The sequence below is a fragment of the Gallinula chloropus genome, assembly GCF_964237585.1.
Source record: "Gallinula chloropus genome assembly, chromosome: 11".
In the NCBI taxonomy this organism is placed as follows: Eukaryota; Metazoa; Chordata; class Aves; order Gruiformes; family Rallidae; genus Gallinula; species Gallinula chloropus.
Genome location: NC_140096.1, coordinates 19,860,016 through 19,876,966, shown reverse-complemented (window position 1 = coordinate 19,876,966; position 16,951 = coordinate 19,860,016). Strand labels below are relative to the sequence as shown.

Below are 16,951 nucleotides of genomic sequence, written 5' to 3'. Positions count from 1 at the left end.
GGGGGAGAAAAAAATTCCTTCTTAGGCTACAGCGGGACTGGGGATAAGTAGAAAAACATTCAAAGTATTTCAACACAAATATCTGAAAAATTATCAAAGCAGTTGCTTTGCTAGTGCACTGCTAGAATCATCATTTTGCCCCCAGTCATAAATACAGGGTAAAAACACTATAAATAAATAGAGCAGCTCGCTTTCCTTTAGAGAATGAACACATAAATAATATACATTTTGAAACAAAGAAATCATAGTGCAAAAATAAATTATCAAACGGAAGTCGTGAACATTATTTTACACAATGCTATATAAAACCTGAACCATTTGGAATAAAAGACTTTGCAGTTCACTGAAAAAAATGCATAACATTATTATTTCTGCTTCACATTAAACTGCACAGTTTATCCTTTATCCACTAAAAAAATAAAAATAAAATAAATTAAAAAAACCTCTTAAGCTTTTTAAAAGGTTTATGGCAAACAAGATCACTTTTTGTTCTATCACATTTGTTATTAATTTAGCAGTGCAGTGATTGAATAATCATCTCAAGAGTTCCAAATGGAAACTATTAAAGTATCCATAAACATCCCTTGCTCTTTATAACTCATTTGCTTTGAAATTCAGGCTTGAAACATCCTGACACTCAAATCTGTAAGACATTATTGCAGTTAGATGAAGTTACAAGAGACAGTCTACAGTCAAGTACTGTGGGAGACTTCACAGCTCTCCTCCTCACCATCACCGTGATCTTGTACGAGACATGAATGTAAGGACACGTCTGATGCCATTCAAGCGGTCTTTGAGGGACTTCATGGCGAGGAAAGGGAGCTGAGCTCTGTTCTCAAGTGGAAGGACAGCCAGGACCCACCAGCACCAGGCTGGCCCGTTTGGGTTAGACTGCAGCAAAGAGGGGAAGAAAAATAATGTTAGGATACACATAGACAGTAAGGTCTTGTTTATGGAGATATAACTTTGACTGCTCAGTATTGTGATAGCAGCCTAGCAAGCAGGTCGTTTTGTTGCCAGCCTCATGGCTTGTGATTACAGGGTCACTTCAAAGGAATTACAACCAAGCTGCACCTTTCCTGAAAACAGGACATTGAAGGCAGAGGCAAGATGCACTTCTGTTTCTAGTAGTGGTTTATAGGTTGGAGCCTCTAGATTGTTTGGTTATTTTTAATGTACACGATTCCCATGTCATTAACAACCCAGTGCCTTGGGATTCCTGCCTCCCTTCTTCATACAGTGACACAACTTCCTATTTAACTTCTGTTATATTCTGTTATTCTAGGATCCCAAACACTTGCACTCCTTGAACAAGAGTCTCCTCTTGTCTGTTTTCTCTCAGTCATTTAATTGGGTAACCAGAGTAGGCAAAAAGGCATTTAAGTCTCCTGGGATTAATACAGCCAGTTAAATAGTCTCAGGAAGTTACATCATTACATACGAGGGGTTTGTTCCTAATTGTGCTACCCCTTGCATATGGCAATGTAACTTAGATACTTAGCTCATGCAGGATTATGAAGAACACTCATATTTCCTTCTTAAAACACAATGCCTCCCAGCTTATCAGATGTCCCTGCTATTTCTGTCTCTAAAAGTTACATCAGCCATCGATTCGGGATACCTGTGGGTCAGGATCCTTAGCTGGCATTGGACCAAAATGACTGAGAATTCGACTTTTGAGTGCTTGCTTGAGGGAGTTAAACCACATGTATGCTTGATCATAGACAGAATCATGGAGAACAAGTAATGCAGCATACTCTTGTCCTTGCACCTGAAATGAGTGAAGAGAAGGGAAAGTTAGTTCAGTCTGCATTTGTTTTCAGGCTTTTCTGGGCTGGGTAGGGAAAGGGAAAAGCATGCCAAGACAGTTATGGGATGAATCCTGCAAGCTAGTTCGGTGTCTCCTATCCTGCTCCCCCCCATCCCCACCTATCAAATCCTTCACTTTCTTACCCTATATTCTAAACCGAAGAGACCTATTTGCAGAACAAGCATGTTCTGGATTCCTGTATGAAAAAGATACATCACACCACACTGAAGAAAAGATTATGCAAAGCTTTTTTTTTAATTATTAGCACCTCCTCAGAGTAGACATTTTCTCTTCCTGTCATATACTAAAAGCTCATCCATCACCCAGTATACCTGGGCTGCCTAGATATATGTATGTTTTTAAATGAAGGTAAATAATTTTGAAGGTGTAGTGGACCCAATCCTGCTCCTTCTTACCTGAACAGGAGTTTTCTTATCAGCTTCCATGCAAAAGAAGGCAAGTTTACACCCACCCACCTTATAAACCACAGTTTTTCTGTCTAGGAGTGGTAAAATCCCATCCTGAGCTTACTTAGTTTTGCCTTCTGCTAAAAGCCTCTAGGAAGAACACTCAGTACAGGGGCAGCATGTGTGCACGCTTGTGGTAACTATTATGTTTCCCACGTGTAACCGTAAGCAGTTAGTAAATGCCACAGATGTGTTTATAGATACCATTCTATGAAAGAGCTCCCTGAAAACATTAAGTGCTTTGAATTTCCTATCTAATCAGTGCAAGTGAAATAGCTCCAGATTTACCTTCTGATCCTCAATGTACTCGATGTCCGCTGTATTATAGCCATCGCGCTGGCTGTGCTGTATCACCTTAAATCTCCTCTTGCCAATGCTGTCTACAACAGAGCGACCATCAGCAAAGAATTCAACGTTTCTTATCTCCAGAATGCAGCCATAATCTGCAAACCTATTGAAAGCAGAACAAAAGCAAGTAAACAAGTCTTAGTCGCTCCCGCCTTCGTTCCACAGAACTGCCATACAGCCAGTCCCTGCCACAAAGGTATTTACCAGTGTCAGCTCATTTCCATTGTTCATAGCACTGACCTGCTGTAGTACAAATTATTCCACAATTGTTTTCAAAATGATCAGGAAGATTCAGGCTGTCTAATCTGATTAACACTAACTGCATGTTTTGGAATACAGGGAACATCTTATGAAATTGAAAGTTATACAGCTCAGCAGCACACTCTCCACAATCCCAATATTGCCAGTCAGTTTTCGTGTACATCCGACTCCTTCTGGTGTATACCTACCCTGGAAGTATAATATACACCCTAGAAAGAAGGGAGGAAGGCTGAACAGAGAGACTTTAGAATCAAACTACCTAAAACTGACTGTAAAGGGCTAAATGCCAATGCTCAGCCAGTCCTTGTGAAGATCCTGTTGTACCTCTGCAGCATCCACTAAATTCAGAACAATGAGGAGCAACACATATCCCAGTAGCTTAGCTATTCATTTGGTAATTTAGAAAAGAATAAACACGCCAACACATCTTACTGTCATTTCAATTTGATTTCTTGTGCCAAAGCATTCAAGACATTTCAAAACACTAGAAAATACGCTTCCTTTTCAGGTATTGCAATAGCTCAACTTCATATAATACACATTAGCTACATGTGTTTCAAGAAGAATGTGCAGAAAATACTAGTCACAAAATATTAGTCAGAATCTAAGTGCTCAAGAGAGAGAAACTTCAGTCTTCTTGGTGTCTTTAACTGCAATGATTAGGTAGAAACTGTCTTGACTGGAAAAATCTATCACAGATACTACAGCCATGGACCTTTCTCCACCTCCTCAAAGATACGTGCTCCAGACTAAGTGGGGTACAACACATGATCCAAGCACGCTGCTCACTCACCCCTTCACAGGGTCACTGATGCACATCCCAAATTGTTTGGTGCCAGTCTCCATGCACCTTCGAATCATCAGGCGATAACACGGCTCAAAGATGTGCAAAGGGCATGGGACTGTAGGATAAGCCATTGTGCAGACAAATATAGGAACATTCTTGTTTAAGCTGTAAGAAATGAAAAGTCAGATGTGATAGTTTCCCAAACACTGATAAAAGTATAAAATCCCTTTTATGCAGTAACATATTCTTTAAAATAATTATATGTTTAAATAGAAAATATACCATCTTTAGACTAAAACACTTAATGAAGTAAAAATGAAAACATGGAAAGTGCAACATGGAAAGCGATGTACTAGTAGGAGAGCTTTTAGTCACGCTTCCAGGTTCTGCTAGCAAGATCATTAATGCATCTCTATTATTGCTTTTATTTATTTTTCTTAGTCCCATTTCTTCCCTACCCAGAACATTCCAACCCCCAGCCTGTGAGACTACTTCCACCTATTGTCTCACTCTGTGGCTTTCACGGAGAGTCACTGAAAGCCACCACGCTGCTTTCTAAAGTAGCATGTTGTTTACAAAGCATCCTCCTGGATTTCTGCTACTTATTGTATAGCACAGCGTCCCATTTTTATGCCAACTCAAAGCACAATTTCACCTGGACCCTGTTCTCTTTGAAATCACAGGATACTGAGAAAGCAGCCCCTTTGTCAGCACCTTCGCTCCTGTTCCGCAGCAGCAGGAGCCATTCATCAGCTAACGCCAGCAGCATTAAAGATCGGATTTGACATAAATGGATTACATACTTGGAAAGCTCCGCTATTTCCTCTTCATAAATCTTTCTTCTTTCAGTGAGCTCCTCTGGAAGATACCTAGCTATTAACTCCTCCATCAGTACTGTTTTACAGTATTTCCTCATGGCCAAGCACTGCAGGGAAAAGCACACACGAGGGGTCACAGAGAAGGTCTAGCACTGCAAAGCCTGTGGTCTCTATGCTCAAGGTACTCATGCATTGCCTCCATTTCCTTATGTCTACAGCAAATCATCTTTTAAGCTTGCACTGCCATTGAAGAGTTGTTTATTGATCTATTCCCTTTTCTATGGGCATTATCTCTGGAAACCTGGGAAGCAAAATCACCTACCAATTTTCTAAGTAAAGCTCTGGCACTAAGGTTTGGACAGAGACTATCCATCCTTTGTAAGTCACAAGAGCATTTTAAAAGTCATGGTTTTTTCCCCTTAAGTTATGTAGTATTTCTTTTGAGTTGGGAAATATCAAAGGTTTCTGAAGGTGCTACTTGATCCTATCCTTTGTTCTTGAATTTATGCTGAGAAAACACAAGCTTCAGTACCTCTGAGAGTCCTTCCTTGCACAGGGGACATTTTGGGTTGTGATCCAGGCATCTCTCAAGACATTTGAGACAGAAGGTGTGTCCGCAGGGTGTAGTGACAGGTTCATAGAAGAGCCTGGATTGGAAAATCCAAAAACAAAGAGACAACAATATCGCCTACCAAAGTAAGAGCAAAAGCTGCTGCCAAACCCAGTGGTTTTCACTGACTAGTTTATCTGCTGACTACTCCAAGGACAGAGTTGTTCCTTGCTTCTCCCTTCTTCAACTTTGGTATTTATTCAGCTTACAGACTTATTGCCCCCTAACCCAAAGGCAGCCCATGAACTGTTGGTTCCAATTCAGGTGACAGAATATTGTCATTAACTTCCAACAAGTCAGGATTTAGTAATTTCCCTCTATGTGAGCAATAAATAGCAGCAGAAGTTGGACCATCTGACTTTTCCTAATGAAATTGAGCAATACTTGCACAACTATTACTGGGGAAATCATGTGATTACTTGTATATGTAGAGCTAAGCACAAAACAGCTATTTGCAGTAATAGCCCACAGAAGTGATTATAATAAACTGTTATTGCCAACTCTAATGCGGAGTTGGGAAGCAGTGATGTTGGAATACACTGTTTTTAACCTTCAAGTGGCTGCTTTTCTGAAAAAGAGTAACATTGGGTTCATGTTTCTTCTAGAAAAGGGGCCGGGTCTTGAAAGTATCACAGCATCTAATCTTCACCCGTGTCAAACACCCCTGCGACACTTACTGTCATGTGAGGATCTTTTACTTATTAGGATTACATGATACTGCAAAGTGATGTTTCCTTGCCAATAACTACCTTCAGATGACATAAATAATATAGATTTTTTTTTTTACTTTTTAAGTGGAAAACATAGAAAGTAAAAATCAAGTTGTTTGGCAGATACTGTATTTTACAACAGCAATTTAAGGTCTCAAATATTGGTCTAATCATACTTTAAATTAACATTTACTTTAAAATGCTACAGTTTATCAAAGTAGCACACTGAGTTCTATTTTACACGTGGAAATCTTGTGTGTGCAAACCCACATTTAGCAGCATCCTTAACAAGCTGGGTGTTATTTAAGAACATAATTGGGTCTTAACAAGACTGCTATAGCCTGTTTATAAAAGTTATGATAAATATTGACATTTAAGCATGAGCACATATGAAGATGCATCTGAAACACTGCACCTATCTTACTGCAACCTGAATAACTGAAACCCCTTGTTAATTGTTTCACGAACAGAAACCTCACTGCAATGAGGCTACCTCACTGCTTTACTCCATGTAAAGCAATGAATTCTACAAAGCTCCAGTGAGTGCTGGTTTGCATATGTAGTTAGCAGTGACTTCCTCTTCCTTGCAGTGTTAGCACAAAGATCAGAAGTTCCTGTTAAAATGCAGGATGCTGCCCTAGCTCTCCAAAGCCAGCAGCAGCTTTTCCCCACTGCTCCAAGGGGACGTGGACCAAGCCTTGTGACTTGCAGAAACACTAAGATTTCTCCTGACATCGTTTCAAGCCATTGCAACAGCAGAAACTAAATATTCACTCCTGCTGAGCAGTGCTCCTTCATTTCTACTTTGTATTTTCTGCTTGCTGCTGGAGTGAATTTAGATCAATAACATTTTGGCCACTCCATCAGACAAATAGGTTAATAACAGCTCCTGCAGTTAATTGTGAACAGGTCAGTAGGTTACTAGGTAATTAGTCCAAAGCATCTCAGGATCCAAATCCCTAAAATGCTTCTGAAGAACATGACAGGAAGTAATTATAATTGATCTGCACTAATAGCAAGAAAAAGTTCCTGTGACAGCTTCCCTTTGTGCAAGCCTTGGCCTTGTAACATCCCTGCAGCACTGAACAGCCTTCTAGATGCAAGGCCCGTATCTGTGACTGCAATTACGGGATCATCGTCACCATCCTCGGTACTGTAAGGGAATCATCAATCCTTGAGCTAATTCCTTTGCAAAAGCATTGTAGTCTGGCTGTTTCTGATTTAACATAGAGGAGAAGGAAGTAGAGCTAATTAATTTTATTAAAAACATCTTGAAAAATGCTTAGTGAACATAATGCTCATAAACATGCAGACTTATTAAAACTAGCCAAGATTTATTGTGTGGCTTTCTGTTCAAGGAAAGTTTTGCTCTTAGCAGTATCAAGTGTTTTGACAGCTGTATAAACTTCTGGAGCACGTTTCAGCTGTAGGCAGAGGGAGAGGGGAGCAGACCTGATTTATTCCAAGCAGAACCAAATCAAACACAGGAGTTGTTCCCCCAAAGGTATCAGTTTGTCTGAAATAAATTGAAGCCCCTCCTCCCCCCAAAATTACAGAACAAATCCAGATTTCTCAGAGCACAGCCTTCAGAAAGGAGTCCATGAAGAGGCTATCTGCTATTTAAGAATTTAAAACATAGTGCAAAACTAACCCAGACATTAATTGTTGATAAACCTATGTAATTGAAGAGACAAACAGCTGCTTAAAGCAGCACTCAGAAACCAAAGCTCACACGTTTACTTGCCTAAGTTAAAAGTTTTCAGCAAAACAAGTGATAAAATAGATGTAGCTGACAACTCCTACTGATTTTATCAAGTCATTGCTGCCCCCAAGAATGGAGCACCAAAATGGAAGGGCCCTCCAAAATGGAAGAAGAGGCCAACAAGCAAATGGAGCGAGTGGCACAGTAAGCGAAGGAACACGTCTCTTAAGCAACAGAGGAAAAACATGCTCTTGTTTTGCTGCAAGAGCCTCCTACTGCAACCTCCCCAGCACAGCACGTTACGTGCAGACTTGGAATATTCATCAGACGTCATCTCTGTAGCTGTTTTGTGCATTATGTAACGTCATACACAGCTCTACACATTCCAAAGGACAGGCTGTGGTTCTGTGCACTACGTGTGTCAGTGGGTGGGTGTCAGTGGTGAGAGGAAATCTTTCAGACACCTTGACTAACACGCTTAACTCTTACGTGCCCTTCCCCAAACCCCCCCAAGCCTAGAGGGGATCACAAAGTTCCTATTCATCAACAGTGCTCAGAAACAAGGGGCTAGAAAGGCATCCTTGGAGTAACAATTACCATAAAAACTAATTGGAAGTCAGATGGGAAAAAAATAGAATATCTCTAGACTATAAAAGGGAAAGAGTTACAGCTGCAAAGCTAAAAACATCCACAGGAAAACAATGGGTACCTCATACACAAGGAGCAGTCCAAATCTGATGGATCCACAAATTCAAACGGAGTATGTTGTCCAGCACTATTTCCCTTAGTATCAACTGTATCTATCAATAACAAAAAACATACTATAATCAAACAGAACTATGTAAACACAATAATACTGCATGCAGCTACAAGCAGCACCCAACATTTAAATGTGTACCCTACATACCTGCAAGTTACTGAACCACTAAGCATCATTACAATAATTTCTATGCAAAACATCAAATTCTGCCTTGGCACAAGTCAGCATACTTCCCTGTAATTCTGATGACATTATACCCACTTGCAGAGGGTTGAATTTAGCCTTGCATTAACAATTAATGTCAAAACATTTTTTATTAGTGTTGCAAGTCTAAAGTGAGACAAATTCTCCTGTCATACCATTGGAAACAGAACCCACAGCATGAAAACAAGGCCAGCTATAATGAACAAGCAGAACTGGTGCTTTTGAACCAACTTTTTTTGAATTAATCCATAAAGTGCTAAGATCATGTGCAACATTGATGTTCCTTAACAGATTCAGAGCTTGGCTGATAAAGTTGAGTCAAGTGCTGTTTCTTAGCCCTGTTTTAAGGCTAAACTGTTTTTTTTATTAACCACACAAGAGAGATTCCACATCAAGCCCTGCTTAGGCTAAAGAGAAAATATAAAAGCTGAAGTGTAATCTGGACCCTCTTCCTCTAAGTTCTATAGAGGCCAAACTTCCACTGATTGCATGCCACGGAATTTGCTCCATGTGTAACTGAACATACCTTTCTTCATCAGTTTGCAGGGTACCTCAGCGTTCCGCGTCTCCTCCGAGCAGCATTTCCTTTTCAGGAGGCTGCACTTCTCAGACAGGAGAAAGGCAGGCTCTGGCACGGAGGGGAGTTTGCTCTCCTCCTCTGAACAGTCCTTCTTCATCTCTGTAATTTGTACAGATTTCCTCAAACTACCAGAAGTAGTTACATTTGGTTCCTCTTGAATGGGAAAACCCTTTTTCTGTTCCACATTTACCTGTGTGGAGAGAGGAATGACATCAGGCCAATCTTCCAACAGCTTGGTAAGGAAGAAAAACCCCAAACCTGACAAAAGTCTTTAATATTTTGAATCACCAGGAAGGACTTTATAGAACAAGAAGCAACAGTTTGAGAATTGCTGTGTCAGGGCCTGATTTTACCCTCCCACTGCCCCCTCCCCAGCCCCACCATGGCTCAGAATATTTTCAGCCCTCATGAGTGGCTTTATAGCTCGGGTCATGGAACTTGATGCAGGCAGAAACATGCCTTGGTCTCAGGTTAAATGTATTGTTATCACTTAATCTATGGAAAAATGCATATTGCTTATGCCATAACAATGGTATCCGCCATCAAAATAACCAAAACAATGCCAGTTTATAACAAGGAAGCAGTATAAACACACCAAATTTATAGCAGAAAATACACAGAGCTTCCTTGAGCACGAGAGATTCTTCCACAAAGGGTAAAGCAATCGGTCTCTATCCTGTTATGGCCACAGAATGGCCTGTGAGCAGCCAGGACACGGGACATCCCCGATCAGCTTGGCACATCCCATTCCCCAGCTGAACCTGAAAGCAGATACTGCAGACTGATGTGTGGCACACAGGCAGATGAGCGAGCTGTCCCTCAAATGACTTCACAAAAGAGTCATGCAAAAGGATTTCTTGTTAGAATATCCTAGTAGCCTTTCCAGAAGGCGATGTTACTAACTCTTCTCATCAGCCTCAACAAGGCTGCTCAAAACCATTGCTGTTTGTAAGGACTTGTCACGTTTTCTCCTATGCATACAGGACAGCAAAGGTCAGGTGGCAGTAAAGCAAATGTGGTCCTTACAAACCCATGAACGTAAACCTCCACAGCCACTTACAGAACCAGGGCTGTGAACCCAAACTTATGGAGGAGCTAATACAACTTGCTTGGCTCTACAATAACCTCTAAGCAGTGTGCAGAATCTGAAAGATCTGAATGCAGGACAATTTTGTCACTGACATCATCCATTACTGTTCACAGCTTTTGAGGGTATCTCAATCCAATCTTCAGAGGCCCTTTCCCACTGCCAACTACTTGGAAGAGCTGAAGACAGTTGCAGCAATAAAACCCACTTAGCTCTGGCATAACATTTATCAGAAGAACAGAAGTCTTTCTTCTGTTAAAGAAGTTGGATGAAGAGACTTTGGTAAGTCAACATTGGTTTGTATCTGCTGAAACTCAGTAAAAATTTAAGAAAATGTATCCTCTTATCTCCCAGAGGTCAAAAGGAGAGAAGGCTTCCCAATGCGAACATAAAACACACAACAGATTAAGAACCACACATCAGACTTGTTCTTTACCTTGAGCAACCTCTGTAGGTTATGGCTGGTGCCTCCAGATCCCACTGAATTTAGGAGATTCCCCTTTAATCTAGAGTGATGTGACAACAGCTGCAGGATATCGGGTAAGTGTTCCTGAGCATTTCCCGGGATGAGTGAAAACAAACTAAGTAGAAGCTGTGATATAAAACAGAATATCACTGCTTAGTTCCTTCCTTGCAACCTCTAAATGAAAAAGCAAGTAAGGGAATAGCTGAAAACCATTTTAAAAGCCCTTTAAACTAGGGTAAGAACAAAAAGAAGCACACGAGCTGACGCAACATAGGCCAAACAGACAGCAAGAGACAGTTAAATCAGCCCATAAAGTTATTAATGACTCTCTGATGTGACACACACACCCCTTTGTCCTCCAGTTCAGAGCTCACCAGAAATTACTAACGTCTTTCTTACACACGTTCGGTGCTGCACATCAGCTTTCAGTGGAGCTTATACTACAGAAAGCACTCATCTCACAGGCTTAATCCAAGTGCAGTTAAGTAAATGTCTCCGATGTTGCAAACTGCAGCTATTTTTAATTCACTTATGTGAGAATACAAAAAATGTAGGCAGCAGGAAAAGGCAATGTTTGCTATCAGAAAATAGGTGAATCTGTTTCAAGTAGCAGCTTTTAGCCACTTGTACAGCATCACTTATCAGATGATTATTTAAGGAAAGAAACAGAGCTGAATGGAAGATACACACTTCAAAAACACTCATTTCATCATACTGCTGAGGTGATCCTGCTGGTGCCTGAGGAAGCCACATGACAGCTAAGACTTCTTTTTAAAGCCAAAAAGGATTCCACAGGATCACACTACGTCAAAACTAGCATGGCCAGACCATTATGAGCAGCACATCACAGCTGCACCCAAAGAATTTGGTAAAACGTACTATGTCATTGTTACGCAAACAGCCTTGGAAATGACCCAGTAGAATATTGCATCATGGATGAACTCTGTGTCTGATGAGTGCATCAGTAATTCTTCCAGTCACAAGAAGTGTAGTTTCTCAGAACCCCACGGCTCAGAAATTAGGTGTCTTGGATAAGGCTACCTGGAGCCAGAGTTCAGGAACATAACTGTTTGTTCCTGCTGGTTTTGCTCTAGTGCACAGGAAGTCTCCCAGCATGACTGTGAGAACAGAACATGACACAATGGCAGTGGAACATGACACAACTGCATGGAACCCACTGGGGAAAAATACAACCAGCCAAAACTCAGTGACAAAAAACTCAGAGGAGATGGAAATCTCATACATAGACAAAGTGAGATACAAAGGTGATTGCACTGTAGCCCTCCAGGTTATATTGTTACCCTCATGAACAGTGCTCTGCTCTAAGAATTCTACTGCCTTTTTTTATGCCTTACATATTACAGCACACACAAGATCCAGAATTCCCATCCTGACAGTGATGGACAACACCATGAATGCACTTCCATGAAAGAAAATTCAGTACAAAGGAAATAGGACTATTACTTTTATTACCCTAAGTTATCACTGTGATGCTGAGCCTTTTAGCTGAGACAACAAAAAATGGTCAAATGCCAAAACCCTGATTCATGGCAAAGCAGACTTGGGGGGGGGGGGGCCACAAACCAGAGCAGTCCTCACTAAAAGCATTTCAAGAATCCACACACCACCTCTTAGGCTGCTACTGAAAAAAAACCCTCACTGCAGACCCATTGGGTTGCTTATTTAGCATTAATTATTAGCAACCTTTAAGAACGACTTTAAAATAGCTCTCCTTTTGTTGACTGCTTGCTTTCACGCCTCCTTCACACGGGATACTCCGCACAGCACGACTGGCAGTAGGAAGAGAGCTGCTGCTCCCAAGTGGAGTTTCAGGGGTGCTGCGTGTTGTGCTCTGCCAGTCAATGGCCCGATACAACACTCAATAACGTTATTAACTCCCCCTCTTCTGCACTCCCTCGATGGTAACACATTGCTGGGTTAGGACACCGATTAGAAAACTGACTACAGAGAATTACAATAGCCTGTGGGTGGCAATTATTAACAATTCAGCTTTACTTCAAATTTGCTGATGCTAACACGGTGAGTAACTGTTTCCACACAGTGCCTGCTGAGGATGTTTTCTTGCTACCTCCCTATCTGCAAGTAAGCAACAGACATAAATTAAATTTGAACAGCAGTCTGGATATGCCTCTCCATCCAGCTCTTTGCAGTCATTAGAGAAGGGAAAAGAAGAGGCCACTAAAAACAATAATGCAGTTCCAGATGATTTAAGGAACTCACCTTTTGTGCCTCAGACTTGGCTGTCTTGTTCCCAGTATCTAGAGCAAGGCAGAATAGAAACTCTCTTAAAGCTTCTTCTGTTTTCCCCAGATTAGCTAATGCTTGTCCTTTCCTCAGGTGACCCTGCAATGAAAAGCATCCCTAGCTGCAGCTTTTATTCAGCACGAGAATATGCAATAAAAACAATCAGATTACAAGAGACCTCCAGAAAGGAAAAAGTTAAGTAGGAAGAACCACTACAACTGTCTCTTAAACCACCAGTGCCTGGATTTTTAATCACAGTGTTCCTGAAAATTTACAAGTAGAACCAGGATATTGTCTAACTCAAGCAAATAAGGATTCTCACATCACCTGAGCCCAACTCATCTTGGAGAAACCCACTTCCTCTATGTTAATCTCCTTAAAAAAAAAGCCATTACATCCTTACAGAACGATATAAGCAGAGCATTCAGTTTTTAGAGAGAGTTCATGAACTTGAGATATTATTCAGGTCAGTGACAACAGCGTTAGCTCATCCTCCAGGATTATCACCTCTCTTCCTTTGCCCCAGGTAGCTCAAGAACACCACGGTTCAATGTCCGTAAGTCACAGGAGTCCAAGGAGTTACAGGACTTAAAGCCTCCCTCGGATTCAGCAGCCTGACATGGCTAACAGTCTTCTATCAGTTTTAAAACAAAGGACAGCTGGCCTCAGAACTTACTTTCAACCAGTATGGCTGGAGTCTGCATGCTGTTTCTGCATCATGCAGCGCATCCTCACAAGCTTTCAGAGTGGAGTTTATCTGGGACCGGTTGCTGTATAGTAAGTGGTCATTGGGAGCTGTAGGAAATAGAAAAGTTGGTTGACTGAAGTAAATTAAAAGTTAGCTGGATAAACCTTTTTTTTTTTTCCAAAGAAAAACCCAACAAACACGCTGATGCTTCCAAGTGGCATGAACTCACAGAAAGACCCCGTTCTAACGGAACTGTGTACTAAATGAAGTCTGGAAACCTCTCTGGGCAACTCCAGACAAAACGCCAGCTCCGTATTATGTAACGGCAGGGAACATTGCATAAATAAACGCCGAGATGCTCGCACAATGCGTTACAGCTCTGACCGAGGACCCGTCGGTTGCTAGAAACGCCCAGGAGGCCGCGGGAGGCCCGGCTGTCACACCGAAGGGGCGAGTCCCGGCGTTCTGCAGCATCACAAGTTGTTTGAGCGATGCGTACGGCTCGTTCGGGCCGGCAAACACCAGAGAGGAAACAAGTGACAGCTCCGGGCGCCAGGTAACGCCGCAGCGGCGCGGAAAGTGCCCTCCTAGTTACGCACCCCGCGCGCTGCAGCGCCGGGGCGCAACGTGCGCGGGGTGAAGGCTGCTCGCTTCCGCGTGGCACCCTCTGCCACCGAAACGCAGCTCCTGCCCGTAGCACCCCGCCTGGAACTCGCTCGTACAGCGCCAGCTGCTTTCCCTCAGACCCCGTCGGAACTTTTCCCGGCACAACCCCCGCTCCCAGCGGCGGGGCGCGGGAGCCCGCCCGGCCGCCCCCATCCCGCTCGGCCGACGGGTGTGGGTCACCAGGACACACACCCCCCACCCCGCGCCCTGCGGACCCACCCGCCGAGGGCCCTTCCCGGGTAGCGGCGGGATGCCCGGGGCGAGGCGGCCCGCTCCCGCCTGGCTCCGCCGGTTACACAACGGCGCCGGCCGGGGGGGAGCCCGGCCGGACCGCAGGCTCCGGCTTACGCAACCGCTGCTCTCCTGACCCAGTTTCACCGCGGGCCGAGGAGCCCCTACCCCTCCCCGGGGTTCTCCCCCTCCTCGGGCTCCTTCCCCTCGTTCCACGCCACCCGCCCGGGACCTGGCCCGGGCGGCGACCGTCCGCCGCGGGGGGCCGGAGGCGGGCAGGAGTGCGGAGCCGGCACACACCCCGGGCGCGGGGGCTGCCCCCGGCCGAGCTCCGCGCTCGGCGGGGCTAGATGAACCGGAGCGGAGCTGCCGCCGGCCGGGGCTCGCCGGCGGCAACTTGTCTCCCCGCCGCTGCGCCCGGAGCGGCGGCCAGCTCGGAGCGCGTCCCCCGCGGCGCTCGGGGGCAGGCGTCGGGGAGGGAGGGGGGGGGCCGTTACCTAGGCTGACCGCTTCGTTGTACTTCTGCAGGGCGGCTTGGAGCTTCTTCTCCTTGTACAAGAGGTTCCCTTCGTGCCTGAGCTGCGAAGCCTTCACTTGGCAGGGGAACCACTTGGCCAGCAGGTTGCTGAGGATGACATTGACCCGCAGGAGCTGCCCGGCCGCCGCGCCGCCCTCCTCCTTGCACAGGACGCAGCGGGACTCGGCCGCCCGGTCCCTCTCCAGGCACTTTTTGCAGAACGTGTGTCCGCAAGGCAAGGAAACGGGCTCGAAGAGGAAGCCCTGGCATTTGCGGCACCTGAAGACGTCCCACTCGCGGGGCTGCGGGGCGCCGCTCCCGGCGGCGGGCAGCCCCTCTTTGATCCGGACGCTTTGCGCCAGGCACTCCACCAGCTTCTCCAGCTGCTCCGCCCGTAGCTGCTGGTGGCGGGACGCCAGCTGGTAGAGCGGCAGGGCTTCGTGCAGCCGCCCGCCGTAGGCGAGCGCATCGGCCCGCCCGAGCAGCACCTGCCACTCGGGCCCCAGGCCGCCGCCCGACAGCTCCAAGTTCTGCGCCTGCAGAGCCCCGGCCGCCAGCTGCAGCACCAGCTGGGGCTCCGGGCGCTGCTGCTGCTGCGGCGGCAGGTGGGAGCCCATGGCGGCGGGCAGCGCCCTTAGCGGGGCGGGCGGCGCGGAGCGCCGGGGCGCAGCGGCAGAGGGGGCGCGGGCGCGGCGCGGCCCCACCGGCCCATGCTGCTGCCGCCCCGCGCCGGGAGCGCCCCGCGCCGCCGCCGCTTATATAAAGGCGGGCACGTGACGCCGGGCGGCGCCGCTCATTGGGCAGCGCCCGCAGGTTGTTACAAAACCAGGCGGTTTTGTAACGCGCCGACAGCGGCCCCCGGCCGGCCCGCCCGCCGCCTCAGCCCGGGCCGCCACCCGGAGCCCCGGCCGAGGTCGCGTAAGGGCGGGGGAAGGCCGGCGCTGCCTCCCTTGGGGAGCCTGAGGCGGGCTGCCGGGGCCCGGCCCTGTCAGCGGCGGGCGCCCTGTCAGCGGCGGGCGGGCCGGTGCGAGAGTCCCGTCGGGCGCGGGAGCGGCTCCGTCTCGGCACCGCCCGCTGCCGCTCGGTCCCTTTGGTAGGTGTCGCACGCAGCTGAAATGAGCCGGCACTCGCCCTCCGACCCGCCGGCCCGGGAAGCGTCTGCCCCGGGCGGGAGAGCGAGCGGGCGGTCCGGGCGCGCTGTGAGGAGAAGTGGCGCTCGGCCCGCTGGCCTGCCCCGACAGCGCGGTGCGGGACTGGCCTGGCGCCCGGCTTCCGTGGGTCGGTAACGCAGGAGAAACAGCACTTCAGAGCCTTGCTGGAAAGCAGGAACTTTAAAGGCTGTGGGTACACGGCTAATCGCTCCCTTTAAGCGAAGCCGACTCTGCTGTCAGGTAATGGTGCTTCTAGGGCAAGCGAGCCGAGGTGAGGGGAATCGCCGCCTTTGCTCGGCCGCGCGGTCTGGCACAGGTCACAGGCACACCTGCCCGCCCCGGCGCTGGAGACACAGCACACGCCCCATGGGCTGTGTTTGCTTTATTTCAGCCCAGCTGTGTTGACCGCTTCAATCTGCACGTTTCCACCAATTTTCACGACAGGTGGGACTGCGCGGTTGTGTAACTGTTTGTGCTGAACGTAGCCAAGGGAGAAAAGGACCTGTGCTGCCCTAGAATAGGAACAGTTGTTTGTTTTAAAAGAAGTTGTGTGGTTTTGTCTTGCTTTGGTTTGTTTGCAGTTTTAAGCAGATCTAGGGTTACAGTTCCTAGAAATGTCCATGATATACCTACATGTACATTTGCAAATACAGAGCCCTTTTCAAACTGCCTTAAAGTCCACTGCACAGTTTGAAATCTCAGTGTATTACCTAATACTGGTACTATTTTCCTCCTCGCCAGAGCTCAAGAGGGGGGATGAAAGCGTTAATTTCCCATTTCTTATTTACAGAAGTGTCTGGACTCCCCAGCTTGGACTGCGTAT

General features: G+C 46.1%; 1 protein-coding gene across 1 annotated transcript; it reads right to left on the bottom strand.

Moving 5' to 3' along the window:
* Positions 1-453: 453 nt before the first annotated feature.
* On the bottom strand, positions 454-15,594 carry LONRF3 (LON peptidase N-terminal domain and ring finger 3; the record flags this gene model as incomplete). Its single annotated transcript, XM_084269164.1, has 12 exons — positions 454-891; positions 1,622-1,771; positions 2,566-2,728; positions 3,680-3,838; positions 4,477-4,598; positions 5,024-5,138; positions 8,223-8,313; positions 9,004-9,247; positions 10,581-10,736; positions 12,852-12,974; positions 13,552-13,670; positions 14,958-15,594. The coding sequence occupies 12 exons, from the start codon at positions 15,592-15,594 to the stop codon at positions 733-735; spliced, it is 2,238 nt and encodes a 745-aa protein (XP_084125290.1). The 3' UTR covers positions 454-732.
* Positions 15,595-16,951: the final 1,357 nt, after the last annotated feature.